At 33.0% G+C, this 16,112-nt stretch overlaps 1 protein-coding gene and 1 long non-coding RNA gene across 2 annotated transcripts; both read right to left on the reverse strand.

Moving 5' to 3' along the window:
- Nucleotides 1-1,688: 1,688 nt before the first annotated feature.
- On the reverse strand, nucleotides 1,689-8,909 carry LOC104087079 (uncharacterized). The gene is made up of 2 exons (XM_070188202.1): nucleotides 8,719-8,909; nucleotides 1,689-2,457 (listed from the first exon to the last, which is right to left on the reverse strand). Exon 2 carries the CDS (start codon nucleotides 2,442-2,444, stop codon nucleotides 1,899-1,901), a length of 546 nt encoding a protein of 181 aa, XP_070044303.1. The 5' UTR covers nucleotides 2,445-2,457; nucleotides 8,719-8,909; the 3' UTR covers nucleotides 1,689-1,898.
- A 567-nt stretch (nucleotides 8,910-9,476) lies between these two features.
- LOC138900719 (uncharacterized) lies at nucleotides 9,477-14,555 on the reverse strand. Its single transcript, XR_011411920.1, has 2 exons — nucleotides 14,441-14,555; nucleotides 9,477-9,764 (listed from the first exon to the last, which is right to left on the reverse strand). It is a non-coding gene; the product is annotated as an uncharacterized lncRNA (long non-coding RNA).
- Between the last annotated feature and the right edge of the window lie 1,557 nt (nucleotides 14,556-16,112).

Genomic DNA, 16,112 nt, shown 5'->3' on the forward strand with positions numbered 1-16,112 from the left:
GCGTAGATTAGGTGCTCTTCAAAAGAATTATATTTGTATGTGAGATTTGAAAGTTCTATTAATAAAATAAAAGGCTCTAAGCGTTTAATTTTTTTTATGAATTGTCTTACACTCTTACTTAGTTACTTAATGGCTTGAAATTATAATAAATAAATTTTAACTCTATTATAAATTTATAATTACTAGAATATTTCATTACAAGTCTTTTGTTTTAATATTTTATAATTTTTTACTTAGTTTCCTAATTTTCGTTTAATTTTTAAGTTTATTAAATAAGTGAAAAAACTAGTTGTTGCAAATTTTAAAAACTTAGTCATTGTCAAAAGAATAGACGTTGCCAAACTCAATGTTTAAATAATTTTTTTTTTAAACGGCACTTAAGGCCCGCGAATCCGTCCCGTCCCGTCCCGTCCCGTCCCGTCCCATCCCGTTTGTTAGCGGGACGGGATGGGCCTACCGTCTGTCCCGTCCCGTTCCGTCCCGTCTCGTCCCGTTTGTTAGCAGGACGGGATGGGCTTACCGTTTCGTCCCGTTTGTCCCGTCCCGTGTCGTCCCGTCCCGGCTAAATATCGTCCTGTCCTGTTCTGTCCCATTAATTTTGTCCCGTCCCGTCCCGTCCCGTTGGACAACCATATTCATGACTAAAACTCGAGACCTCTGGTTTAGAATTAATCGATTCCATTCATCCTACAATATCCCTTGGTGGTAAAAGAGTAGATGCCAACTAGGAAAAATATGAGCTCAATGCTTCACCTAAGTGCGTTTTCCTATGATGTAACAGGAGTGGAAAACATTCTGTTTAGAAAAATATTTTACTTGGGGCAACAATTTTGGAGATAATTTCTTTGTGTTGGATGATATTATTTTACTTTGGACATATTTTTTTAGAGAATCTCATTTTCGGTGCAGATCCTACATAAATTAGGTCTAGGATTTGAAGTTAGTGTAGGTAAATAAAGACATTAAGTGTTCGTCTCAACTATTAAAATTTATTAATATAGTCAAATTTTACAATACAAAGTTTCTTCTAAACATCTTTATTTAATTAATCTCGATTCATAGATATTTATATGTATTAAGATAAGAATTTTGAAATTTGTTCTTAAATATTGTATAATATTTTCAGACTATTAAATCACTTAAAAGTAAATGGTGAGTGATATTTTACAATAGATATTGTATAAAAATCTTTCAAAATGTTAAAGTTAAAGCTTTTAAATTATAATTATCAATGAAATATTTTTGCTGATATATAAAAATAAGTAGATGCACACCCAATCGCTTAAATTAAAAATAACCGAGTAATTCATGAATAATATATGTATAACCATGTATAATAAATAATATGTAATCAAATATAAACTGGACAAGAAAAGTAAATAGTGATTTCAACCAGCTACTTATCTAAAGATCCCTTTTTTTCACACTCAATAAAACTGAAAAGTTCGCCAGGGCTAGAAGCACAAGGTTCAAAATTCGGTAAATAATCACGCACCTCTACCCTTCTCCACTAAAATACTAGTCAACCCGTAACATGTGCTTAACGCACACCACGGATAACGCTCATGCCACTAGACCAGAACCCTAAGAGAAAATAAAACAAAGATTTTAGGATAAAGAAAGAAAGTAACAAGTCCATCATTTACCATATTTATGGTTTTCTCCGGTCAAACCACCAGCAATACCTGTTTTGGAAAATTTCATTTTGGCAAGTGCCACAAAATCATTGCATCCACAATTTAGAAGCCATGAAAGAGGACAAAAAGCAACAACCATAAGCTTCTTCAAGTCTACATGGTTAAAACAATTTAGTGTTCTTTTTCTTATTTCCACCAAGTGAAGTTGGGAGTGGCCCTGAACTGGCAACCAACTTATAAAATATCATTTGTGAGTTAAATCTACTTATCCACCAAGCCGGCTTGCTTCTTAACTCTGCGAGCACATTCTGCAAAATTTTGAACCACATTAGCACAATTTAGGGGATCCTTTTCGTGTTCCTTGTAGCATTTCACACAAGCATCTCTCTCATCCAAGCAGGGGATAGGCTTTTGATTCGGAAGCTTGAACTCCTTATCATGTAGATCCTTCGCCTTCTGTGTCACTTCTTGCAACATATTTTCCTCCTGTTTCTGCAACTTCTCCAAAACCTTCTCACTCTCTTTGAGGACAGATCGAATAGCTTCTAATTCTGCGATTGCAGGTTGAGGTTGAGGCGGGACTGGCATGAACAAAGGAGGCTGAACAGGCCATCCTGTAGCAGCAGGCCCCTTCACTGCGTCAGGATCACTAGAGATTGGCTTCTGATGCACATTAGCATGCGCTGTTTTGTTCTCTCTTTGTATCTTTGTTTTTGGCTTCCTTGTTCTTTTCTTCAGTTTTTCACCATCATCAGCAAGTTGTTTGACTAAATTGCTGCTGATCTGTATAGTGAATGATTCACCCATGACGACAGCAACTCTTCACAAGTAAAATAAATCAATTCATTAGTCATATAAATTGACAACTTGAGGCAATATGAGAAAATTTGCATCTCAATAAAGGCAAAAGGCAACATAATGTTAAAACAAATGCAGCAGTAAATCATACAGATTCAGCATGACGTACTTCTGGAACACTTACTCTTCTTTTCTTATGTTAAGTTTTCATTACGAAGAGAGTAACTAACCAATCAATATAAGTGCAGGATTGTTCAAACCCAGTGTCACCAGATTGCAGGATTGATTCATGTGGTTGTATATGTATGTATAAACAGTCTTAAACAAACGCTAGACAACAAAATCTTTAAAATATATATCCAAAAACATTTACTAATAAGAAAGACCAAGCACATGCAAAAGTAAATATGATAGGCCACTGAAAAAAGAAACAGGGAAATCTAATTGATTCAGTTAGAAATAATATAGTAATCCGACAAGGAGACTCTTCAGCTCCGCTTCACAGTAGATAAAACGGGATATAGGAAAGAATGTCAACAACAAGAAATCATAACCCAAAACAAATATGTTCTAAACTGAAATGGGAGGTCAGAGTTGTAAGCAGAATAAAAACAATCTGACAACAAAAGTGAACATACAGTGCAACTAAATGCACAGATGGATCTCAGGAAAGTGGCAAACAGAAATGCAAACTTAAGGTTATTTTTCCTTCGGGTGGATGTTTTTCAGTGGTGACAGGAAACATGAAAAGAGCTAGGGAGGTCAACTTTTTGTTTGGACGGAGGCATGGGAACCAAAGAGGAAAAACTGAGGCAAAGGAAACTAATACATTCCTAGGTGCTTCTTATGTACAGAGACTAGGGAGAATGTCAACCATCTCACGATCCACTCAAAGTTAAACTCGAATAACAAGAGTGGCCAAAAAGAATTCAGGCTGGAAATCGAGGCAGGAAATCGAGGGCAGCGCCTGGACAGAAACTTTAAGTTATAAAAAGGGACTTCGTCCCATTTTCCATTTTTGACAAATTGGAGCTCGGGGAGAGGCGATTTTTGAGAAATTTTCAAAGGAAAAATATCGGGGTAAGTGATTCTAACTCGGATTTGGTCAATATACACAAATATATCATTGTTTTCATCATTTAATTAGTGTTCTGAGATGAAAATTTGGAGAAGATTGTAGAAATTTGATAAAACGAATTTTTGAGATTTCGATGTCGATTCGGAGTCGGATTTGAGTGAAACTAGTATGGTTGGACTCGTAATTGAATGGGTTGTCGGATTTTGTGAGTTTCGTCGGATTCGGGGCCATGGGCCCCACGGGAGATTTTTGGGTTAAATTTCGGATTTTGTTAGAAAATTGTATTTTCTTATGGAATTAATTCCAATAATTTGTATTGACTGAATCGAATTAATTGTGACTAGATACGAGGATTTCGGAGGCCAATTCGCGAGGCAAAGGCACAACGGAGTAAATAATTTCACGGTTCGAGGTAAGTATCTTACCTAACGTTGAGTGGGGGAAATACTCCTTAGGCACTGAGTCTTATGTGCAAATTGTGTAATTGAAAACCATGTACGCGAGGTGACGAGTACGTACTTGGTTTATATGTGCAAATTACATTGGTTGAAATTCGTAGGCACCCTTATGTATTAAATTGGAAAATTGTTGGAATATAGTAAATCCTTGTTTGTTGAATTTGTTTTTATATGATAATTTAGTGTGATTGCCACCTTGATTTTTATGTGAATCATGTGTTTTTGTTGAGTTGATATTTCTTGGAGATAATTTCATTATGGATTATTCACTTGCAAATAATTTATTAAATAATTTTTAAAGGAGGCATTAATCTAATTGCCAAAATTTTGGATTAAAGAAGGCGTTGTTACTTGATGAATTATTTTCCAGTTCATGTTGAGGAAATTAGTATTGAGTTATAAAGGCCGTAAATCATATTAAGGTAAAGTTTTAAATTGTGAAATATTATTTTGTTGAGTTGTTCACTCCCGGGCATTTTTGTTAAGATTTGTGCACATTATGGTCAAGCCATGGACTCCTTATTGTGGAAATTAATGTATTGTTGATTTCTGTGGCAAGTTGTGATATTTGAGTACTTGATGTGAAATTTGTGATATATTGTGATAATTGAGCACTTGAGGTGCAATTTATGAGATGTTGTGATAATGACGCGTGATATTGTTGAGAGGTACCTTTGGGTATTTTTCTGGGGACGCGCTGTTCAAGTTGAGTTTTGCACGAGGTTTCTGCCGTGCTATTATTACTATTGATATATGCACATGCGGCGTGACAAGGCGGGCTATATATGTGGGTTTGCGCATGTGGCGAGACAAGATGGGAATATTATTATGCGCGTGCGGCGAGATAAGGCGGACATTTACTTTATTATTGCGCATGTGCGCGAGACAAGGTGGGTTATGTCGGGAATTGAATTATGATGGCCCAGAGGCATTGTTGTTGTTGATATTTATGATTTAGGACTACGAGGCAGTATCTCGGGAGTGCCCTTTTTGTTGATATTTCTCTATGATTGCACTTGCCTTTGGTTATTTTTTTTTTTTCGTAATATGTAAATTCATGTGTTCTCCGTGATATATTATTTGACTTAATATTAAGTGTTTTGTATTGCTTGTAGTGTTGTGTTGGCTTTGGCTTTTTCGTACGAGACTTTTGAGGATTTGTATTTCTGGTTTGTACTTGTTCTTGATGATTGATTTGATTTAAATAAAAAAAATTACTATTATATTTAATTTGATAAGTTTTACATCCAAATCAGTAGTTTATCTGATGTTTTATTTAAATTGAAATGTCATTTTCTTCGCTCAAACTATTTCTAAAATAAACTCATTTCTTTGTTGAATTCTTACTTGGTTTAAAATTGTAACCTTACTTTATTGAAAATAAATTAATCGTGCGGATATGAAAGGGGCTAAGAACCGAATTTTATGATTATGATATGAGATATTTATTTGAAAGAGTTTTATATTCGAAAGATACTTATTTGAAGAAATATACTTGGAGGGTATTTGTTCGAAAGAATTAAATGTGAAAGATTTATATTTGAAGGACTTGTTTAATTGGTTGTACTTGTGTTTCTTACTCTAATAATTATGGTGTTCTTGTTGCCTTGTTGTTTACATCACTAGTTGATTTTTGTTGCTACCACTGCTATTTGTTTTCTATTAATTTTTTGTATGCTATATTGCACCTGTTATTTGATTAGTGAGTGTCTTGATTGTACGTCACTACTCCACCGAGGTTAGTCTTGATACTTACTGGGTACCGACTGTGGTGTACTCATACTATATTTCTGCACATTTTTGTGCAGAGCCATGTAATGTGGAGTCGGTCGACCGCTCGCTAGCAGTACGGATCTTGCTGTAGAGACTCAAGGTAAACCTGTTGCTGCATTCGCAGGCTTCGGAGTCGCCTTCTGATATTGTACTTGCACTGTGTTACCTCTACTTCAAACAATTGTATTTGTAGGCTTTCTAGTAACTCAGTAGAGCTTATGACTTGTACTACCGGGTTTTGGGATTGTAAGTATTGTATAGAGATTTATACTTCGCATTTGTCAGTCGTTATTTAGTATTGTTATTATTTCGGTAAACGTTAGGCTTACCTAGTCCCTAAGAGTCAGTGTTTTAAAAGGCGTGGGCATAAGGCGGGGCGTTTTATATATGCCTCAGCGGGCGTAAGCTCCATTGGTATTTAATTTTTAATATTTTATAAAATAATATAATGACGGTTAATAGTTATAAACAGGTAAAATTGCATAAAAATTGAAGAAAACTATATATATGTGTGCTCCATCCCCACAAAAAACTAATCAAAGCAATCTATTATACGTTACTTACAAGCACAAGTAATTTGAGTCTAAAAGAATAAAGTTTTCTATATGGAGGAACAAAAAGGAGGATTAACCTGCAATTTGAACTTTGAATTTGCTGCTATGAAGAAAAATGTAGTTCTCTTTCTATTTGTAAAAAAAATTAAATATTCGTTACTTTTGGGAGATATTAGCAGACTAGCGGACAAGATAAATAATTGGGAAAACCATGAATTAGAGCTTAAATCAAAAAAAAAGGTCTTTACTTTTAAATTTAATACTTTTGAGTTCCTTTTTAAACCTTTTGAGTAATTACCAAACTGACTTTTGAGAATTTGGGTATTATATGAAGGACTAATTCAACAAATTTTGTTTTAATTTGAAAGTCTCTGGGGCTTACTCCTTACTAAAAAAATACGCCCCGAACGCCCGGGCGTACGCCCCAAATTGTGAGGCGTACGCCTCTTGAGACTTTCGCCCCACACCATCGCCCCGGGGCGTTTTTGGTACGCCTCGCCCCAGAAACGCCTTTTAAAACAGAGCCTAAGATTAGGTGCCATCACGACATCCTACGGAGGGAGATTTGGGTCGTGACAGGTGCAATCTCTGAGGCTTTGACAATAAGCACCTATTCGGAGAAACTTCTTGAAATGAAAGCAGATGCTCTTCTCTTGGTATTTGTCATTGAACCATGAGATTGTAAAATTGAATTTTGACTATATCAACCAAAATTAGGCCAAGGTGGAGAATTGTAATTATGGCCAATATTTTGGCTAGTGGAATCCATCTCACATAAGCATAAGCCTATTTACAAAGTAGACTTTGTTGGCAATATTTTTTGGGACCCAAAAATATTGCATTGTGTCGTGGATATTGTCACACCTCCTTTTTCCCGAGGGGATAGGGAGTTTTTTCAATTAAAGTGACATTATTCGAAATGAGATTATTTATTTATTCAGAGTCGCCACTTGGGATAATTATTATGGTGTCCCAAGTCAACGATTTTTTTTAAATCCCAAATCCAGGAAATTGACTCTATTTTTGGTCCGCGAACACAGAAGACCGGGTAAGGAATTTTGTTAACTCGGGAAAAGGTGTGAGGCACTCCCGAGTTCCGTGGTTGTAGCACGGTCGCTCAACTATTAATAATTGGCCTAATTATCTGATTTAATACATATGTAAAACCTATTGTGCATTTTTAACTTCCTAACCGCTTTTAATTAGATAATTAACCGCTTTTAGTATTTATGGGATTTATTTGAACAAGTCGTGATGTCGCGCACTCGTTGTTTTTGTATATATTGCAAATCACGCCACGTAAAACGCACACGCGATTTACAACATGTTGATTTTTATTATTATTTGAAGTTATAGTCGAGTCGCGTGAAACGCGCACTCGAATTGGGATTATGTATCATGACTATGCCACGGAAACCGTACCCATAGTCACGATGTTTTATTATTAATTGCGCCTAAAGCAAGCTACGATGTTCATAAGTGATTATTGTTCTAAACTAAATCGAGGCTCAACTGTATGGATTATGATTGATGAGATGCTGATGTCGAAGTTCAAGAATTATGGAGTTTAAGCTTGGGTGGAATTTGATGTATTAAGACTGATTTGATAAATCCCAATATACTACAGCATTTGTGAAGGATAGGTCTCCTAAGGAATCTAAGTCAGTTACTTCCTAAAGCTCTTTCTTTACTAAAGTCTAAACTCCAATCACTAATATTAATATAACTCATGAGTTAAAAGAAATCCATCAACGTAAATAGGCAAACTCACCATCTCAAACATTCGTTAAAGTACTTTCAAATAAAATAAAGATACCAAAAGAATAATGAAACAGTTAAGGAAAACTATCCCAAGAACAAGTCAACGGACCAACCAAAACAAGCATTTTTAACTAAAGAAAACAATATAAACCAAAGCATTGTTAAAACCATATCTGGAGAGAAACGAATTAATATATAAAGATAACAAGCAAATATTTTCATTCTCTCTAAACTCCGGCATTAAGGAGTGTTCATACGAATTGCAGCCAACAAGTCTTAAACAAATGATTCATATCAGTTTATGCTTGATCTCAACATTCATACTTTTATCTTCAGTGAGTGAACATTTCAGTAACAAACAACCCAATTCAAAACTCTTGTGAATTTACTAAGTGCTCAATTAACAGTGCAGATGCCAAACATGATGATATTTAGCCACTAACATGCTGAGTTTAGAACAAAACAGCAGCAGTAAAGCCAAACTAATTAATGACTAATTCCATTTTTTTTTTTAAATAAAAATTATCAACAGATAAAAACAAGCTGACAGATCTGGAGATTGAACACAAGGAATCCAGAAAATTGAACATATTCATAGGGTCAACAATCCAAATATTCATTCATATTCAAAAGAGGATTTCGGGTAAATGTATACATACCTAAACAGCCGAAAATAAACTGAAGACAACCAACAAAGGTCTGAAATAGAAGGTGAAATCCAGCAACAGAAACAGCGACCAAACGAGCCACACTCGACAATAGCGGAAACAATAATCACTTTTTAGCTTTCAGCAATTTTTGATAAGAACAGAGAACTCCGAAGTTTTGAACTCGCCGAAACTTACAACCTGAAATTGCAAAGTGATTGTGTTGGGGACGAAACGACGTAGGTTTGATGTTAAACCACGTCGTTTGATGGCCTGGGAGGAATGGCTGTTGGACCGGGTATTTGGGAGGAATTTGGGGCGGGCTTGTGGAGTAATTGGGCTGGTTTTGGCCCAGTTCGGAGATGTGAAGCCATAGCCCCTTATTTTATTTACTAGTTATAATGTAGGGATTTTCTCATTCTTATACACTATTTGAAATCTTATTATGAAAAATGTCCATATTTTGATATTTACCCTACCTACACAAGTTTTATTTACAAAATATATACATTTCACCTTAAAAGACTCCTAATTCATTATTAGTACCTTCAATCAAGGAATTTAGTTAAAGCCTTTTTTTTTCCTCTTCTTTTTCTTCTCTCCAGAATATTGATACGGGATCTCTCCTGCGGCTGCTTTGAACCCTTGGGATCCATGAACAGATTTGTCTAGTAATCCATATGCCCTCCTCTTGCCGACGGAAACACCTTGGTCGTGACTTTCTTAATTGCAAAAACGAGTAAAAAGTAAAAGAAAAATCGAAGAAGATATACAGCAAGCGATTCAAACATTAATTAAATTCCACCGAATGTAAAACATACAAGCAACTGCTAAGTGGTAAGGAAGATAGATGATCTATATCATAAAGCAGTTGGAAATACATTGGAGAAAGGCTAATTAGAAAGGATCTTTATTTAGTGATCGAGGATTAGATCTAATCGCTATCATTGTCACTGATGTTGATGTCATGCCCATCGTGCTTCTTCTCCTTTTTGTACTTCTTTCCTTTTTCTCCGTCTTCTTCTCCTCTCCCTCCTTGTGATGGTGATCTCCGCCTTCTGGCCAGTTATATACAATTACAATATCATACCACTTAAATATAATTTTTATACAAATTTTATACAATATGTCCTTTGTATATTTTGTATCTGATTTATACATAGTAAAAATAAATTTCATGCAACTAATTATATATATTATACAACTTATCTACAATTTTCATACATTATTTCTACCCATTTATATATAACTACAATATCATACCACGTAAATATAATTTTTATACAATATGTCTTTTGTATATTTTGTATCTAATTTATACATCGTAAAACTAAATTTCATACAACTAATTATATATATTATACAACTTATCTATAATTGTCATACATTATTTTTACTAAGTTATATACAACTACAATATCATACAACTTAAATACAATTTTTATACAATATTGTTCAACTTTCATATAATAGTTAAATAATATATATATATATATATATATATATATATATATATATATATATAAATATCATAATATAATTTTTCTACAATTTTACTACAATTTCGTAAGTATAATGTATGTCATGTCTTCTACTTCTTCTTCTTCGAGTTTCAATCTGAAATTCAGCGAAAATCAAGTCTAATCTTCACCAAAACACCCTCAAAATTGAGATATAAACTCCAAACCATATTATCAATTATTTGCAACAACACCCAATCCAAACAAATAATGATTTTTGAAAATCCAAATTCGAATTCAAAGCTTCAAAGCTTTTTAATGGCTGTCAGTGGTGGAATTGCTGCTATCTTTTCATTTGCTTTACATTACTGGAATTAGGGATTGAGAGATAGAGAGAGACGTAGAAATAATTCTCAATTGTTTGTAACAATACCAAATTCAAACAAATAATATTTTTTGAAAACTCAAATTCGAATTCAAAGTTTCAAAGCTTTTTAATGGCTGTCAATGGTGGAATTGTGCTCTCTTTTCCTTTGCTCTACATTACTGGAATTAGGGATTGAGAGATAGAGAGAGACGTAGAGAGCAAGAGAGCGCGAGAGAGAGAGAGAGAGAGAGAGAGAGAGAGAGAGAGAGAGAGAGAGAGAGAGAGAGAGAGAGAGAGAGAGAGAGCGCATGAGGGATAGAGAATAAAAATGGGAAATAATTGATTCCTAATATAAAGGGATACTCATTTAATTCCTAAAGTGTATATAATTAGTAAATTTGTATATAGAATGTAATTAAATTGAAACTTGAGTAGAGAGGGTAATAAAGTTTCTAATAATATATAGGTGTGTAAAAATTCCTTTAATGTACGTGCGTTGCACGTGTGCATCACCTTAAACAGTATAAATATATACAAGTAGAAGAAATTGTTGAAAATAACAATTGATAAATCAAAAAATAATTTAAATCATAATAATTAATATTAAATTGACACTATAATTGTGAATTTAATATCTTTTGAACATGCGAGTATGATGAATTTAATTGAATTAGTTGTATAATATTTTGTGATTAATAGATATTTTATTATTTAAAATATAAATATATTATGTTATTGTATACCATCTAACATCTCTTTAAAAACTCTACATTTATAATATTATTATACCAAAAAAATATTTTTTATTAGATAAAAGAGAGTGCACACTCTTTTAGTAGATATAAAATGGAGTATAAAAATTTTATGCGAATTATTACATCAATCAATTCGTTTTTCATTTTTCTGGAGAATAGAATGATAAAATCTAATTTTAAATCAAGATTTTAAAATAAATATTATATGTTAAAAAATAAAGTTAAGCTACTTTTATAACAAAAGAGACTTAAAGTTTAAAAATGTGCTTTGAATTTTTCATTGTTTCTTTTTTTCTTTTCTCCGGTTTGAGTCTAATACTAAAACCTTTTTTTTTTATAGTTATATGTCTTTTTAAGCATGGTGATGGAATTTGTTCTTTGTAACCTAATTACATAAGTTTTTTTTCAAAGTTCATTAAGATTATATGTAAGTTAAGTGGACCTCTTCTTGTAAAAAAATTAAAACTTTGTAGTTATTTTAAAGTTCGAAATATATTAGTTTATCAAAATATTAAAATAACAATTGTAGTTATAATTTTACATAATATGGTTGTAGCTCGATTTATTTTTTAAATTAATATTATCATGTTAGTTTAAACTTCTAAAAATGTATACTTTGAATCAAAATTAACTCTCAAAAAGTCAAAACGAAAAAGAACATGCATTGCTGATTTCCAATGATTGGTAGGTATTCTATTATCGGTAATATCTGGGGAAAGAATCTAAAAACATGGAAAATTTTAAGTTCCACGTATTAAACTCCAAAAAAGAAATCAAGTCCACACATAAGGATATAAAAGTTGGTCAAATAAGGAAAAATATTATATAAAAATAAAATTTATATTAAATTTAAAGTCCTGAATATTAGAAATTTTTACATGATCCAAATAAGGAAAGATTTAAGAAGCAGAATATTAGTTGATTTTGAAGTCCTAAATATTAGAAAAATAATCAAATGACTATTTTGTTTAGTATGAAATATATTTTTAAAGGGTAAAAAATGCGAACGACATTTCGCTAAGGACCTTCGTGCTTTTTAATATAGTATATATTAGATTTTGCGAAATTAGCCACGTTAGACTCAAAAATCTATTTAAAACCCATTTTTTGTATGACTAGCCTATTTGTCTATTTTACCTAATGATGGACTACTACGACTAATTAACTAACCTAAGAATGCATTTTTTGATTTTTAGATATTTAAATAATGTAATTAAATCCTAAAATGTAATTTAAAATCTAAAATGCTATGAAATTAGGATTTGAACATTTTTATGATTTTTATGATTTACGATATTTCTAACATGCATAAACAATGCGAATAAATGCAAAATAAATAAAGAAAAACTTCTAAAATTCATTAAAAAAAATAATTAAAATTATTTTTGGATTATTTTTTAGGAGTCATTTCCTATGTAGGCAAAAATTAGGTGCTCACAGATATCATTTGCACAAATTGTATATTTTCTTTTACAACCAAGAGGCCAAGGCTTTTTTGCCTATAAAAGGAAAGACAATTTGTTCATTTTAAATACACCAATAAGACTTGAGTCTTCATTTCTTGTTTCTTCTCCTCCTTTAGTAATTGAGAGTATTTTGTAAGAGAGTTGAGTGTCGAGAAATACTTGTGTGAACCCTTTTTTGGAGCGATCTTGCGAGCATATATTCTCGAGGGTATTTGGGTTGATTAGAGTATTTACTCTAATTTTGTACTCTCTTTAACTCAAAAGTGCCAAGGTTTACTAGAACTTAAAGCTTAAAGTACATAATGTCTGAGCAGTTATATATCGTGCATGAAAAAAGAACAATAATAAACACAGACAACAATTAGATGGGTAAATGAATTGCCAAAAAAAATAATGAAGTGAATATATAACAACCATCAAATGACCAAAATGCAAACATGTTTGCAATTTAAGGAATTAATCTCACATAAGATAGAATGAAAGGAGTTTATGAGTTATGACATACAACTATTAAACGTAGTTGGGTCATTCCTTGGAATATCATGGGCACCTAGATGCAAACAGAGTTACGGATGTTATGGTGAATATTTTTTGTTTTTTATAATCGAGAAATCCTCGAGGGCTAATGGCACACAATTTGAAATTCGGTGGCTGATTGGCCCGCCTTTCTATCTTCTCTACTAACTTAAATACCAGGCTTTGGTATATGGCACGGCGTGAACCTAACCCACACATCACACGTTGCGCTCTTACTGATAGACCAAAGCCTCAGAGGAGAAACATATGGTGAATAATGAACACAGCAGGAAACCATAGGTAATCAGAAAAAGCAAGAACAACAATGAGGGGTCCATCTTAGAGGCCGTGGGAGCACAAAAGTTAATTAGTCATCAAGATTTTCAAAAATTGGAGTGAAAGACCAGGTATGGTAGACATCCAAATTCCCCCGTACTAGTAAAGGAGCAAGGGGTAAGCCCATATTTCTTTTTTTGGCTTGCCAAGAAATTTGTCTGGGGCCAACTCTTAGGACCAACAACAGCCTTCGAAACTCGAATATAATGGACCCTCCCCTCTACCCTTCCCCACTTAAATAACATGCTTAGTTCACATAGGGTCGAACCTATGACCTGTCTCAATTCCTTCAACCTTTGCCATTTGAACTAAGCCCATCTAGATTTTCAGATAGCTGATTCTTACTTCTTAAAGCAAACTTAATATACCCATCACAAATTTGAGCAATTATAACATTGAAAAAAAATAACCATAAAATTCCAGGTTCAAATCCCAAAAGAGACAAAAGCATGATTTATTCTCATTTGTTCAAGTCTTGGTGGACAAAGTTACCGTGCGCGCAAGTTGAGCCGGACATCACGGTTGTCCAAAAAAAAAAGAACACATATAAACTTGCAAAAATCACAAGGAGCAATAATATCACAGTTGAGCAAATACAGCACTTATAAACGAATTTATTAAATTTTGAGTTTAACCGATTAAATATCACTGTAAAAAGGGAAAAAGGGTTTTGGTCTAATTAGATAAATAGAAGCAAACAAAGCATTATAAATCAAAATTCACTAATATTTGTTCTTAATCCATTAACATGATTGCCCCAAAAAAAGAATAAAAGTCTTGGTCTAATTATACATAAAAATATAGGGGAATATATGAAGAGAAATAGAAACATACAGGTTTGATTTGGACATGAGAAAAGCGAGGAGATCGCTGCGGTAATGAGATGGGGGAAGAGAAGACTGTAGAGAGGAGATTTTGGCAAAGAATTCTTTCGCAAGAAAATGGATGAATTTGGGCTCAATTTGTTTGTTTTTCCTCCGGCCCGTTACATAAAATTTGGGCTTGGGATCAATAATTAATCTTTACACAAATAGTCAGTCATATTCATTATTTACTTTTGTAGTCATATATATAATTTATACATTGATTATACATAATTATACACATATAATACATAAATTATGTATATATTATACCTCCACTAGCTATTTTTAGTTTAAGTTGTTAGGTGGGCGGCTATTTAGGTTAATTCTTCTATTTTTATAGCCAAGTTACACATTTGGCCGGTCCGTCAAAAATAATTACATTCATTAGCCAAATATACAAAAATATACACTGCTATATATATATATATATATATATATATATATATATATATCGGCTATTATTTTATAAAGCGGCTATACTGTATAGTTTTTCCACTTAGATTAGTAAATAAGTGATCTTTGGTTGTAATTTCCTAAACGTATTACTTTGTCAACTTAATATGTGAGGAAATGCAATTTTTAGTACATTTTTACATAGTACTTGTAAATCAAAATCTTATCTTTTTGAATTGAATAAACAAATGTGATTTTAGCTGTGAAATTGATTAAATTATCCCAATAAGTGACGAGCGTTTTGGGGATATAGGGTGTATAATTTTTGCCTATAATGAGATTGATTTTATTTAGCAGAATATGTCAATCTAATCAAGTTTCATCATTGGTTAACTCATTGAAAGTTATGACTTAATCACATTTTTGGTACACAATTTTAAGTCAAAATTACCCACTAATGATGATTAAAAATGTAATATGATCGCATATTCAATAGCTCATTGTACAACTTACGAGTAAATGGATCTGTAAATGACTAATAAATAATTAAAAAAAATACATGAAGACGATTGTAATACCAAAAAGAAGACCATAAAATTAATCCGTGATGACCCGATAGGTCATCTTTAAATTTAACACTCAATTATGTGTTCTGAGATCTCGAATAGCATCATTCAGAATTTCTTGATTTGCGTGTGCAGCCCGTATATTTTTTCCGGAATTTTTGTATGTGAAAAATTAATTAAAATGTGAAATTGTGCTTTAAAGTTGACTTCGGTCAACGTTTTGAGCAGACGAACCCGGATCAATATTTTGATGATTTCGGTGGATCCGTATTGTGATTTGGGACTTGGGCGCATGCCCGGAATCAAATTCGGAAGTCTCTAGCTCGAATTATCACCATTTGACGAAATCTAGAAACTTAAAGGTTAAAAATTTCCAAAGTTTGACAATATATTTGGCTTTGTCGATATCAGACTTGGACTGAGATTCTAAGAATTGAAATAGCTCCGTTATGTCATTTGGGACTTACCTACAAAATTTGAGGTGATTCTGGATTGAATTGACATGTTTCGGCGCGAGTTATAGAATTGAAAATTTCATAAACTCATAAATCTGAATCGAGTTGTGATTTATAGTTTCGACGTTGTTTGACGTGATTTGATACCTCTAGTTGGTCCGCGTTAAGTTACGGGTCTGGTTGGCATAATTGGACGGGGTCCCGAGTGGCTCGGATGAGTTTCTGA

The sequence above is a fragment of the Nicotiana tomentosiformis genome, chromosome 11 (genome assembly GCF_000390325.3).
Source record: "Nicotiana tomentosiformis chromosome 11, ASM39032v3, whole genome shotgun sequence".
NCBI classification, from domain to species: domain Eukaryota; kingdom Viridiplantae; phylum Streptophyta; class Magnoliopsida; order Solanales; family Solanaceae; genus Nicotiana; species Nicotiana tomentosiformis.

Bases quoted from the DNA above. Each gene is read 5' to 3' on its own strand.
- LOC104087079 (XM_070188202.1), bottom strand. From the start codon at position 2,444: ATGGGTGAATCATTCACTATACAGATCAGCAGCAATTTAGTCAAACAA.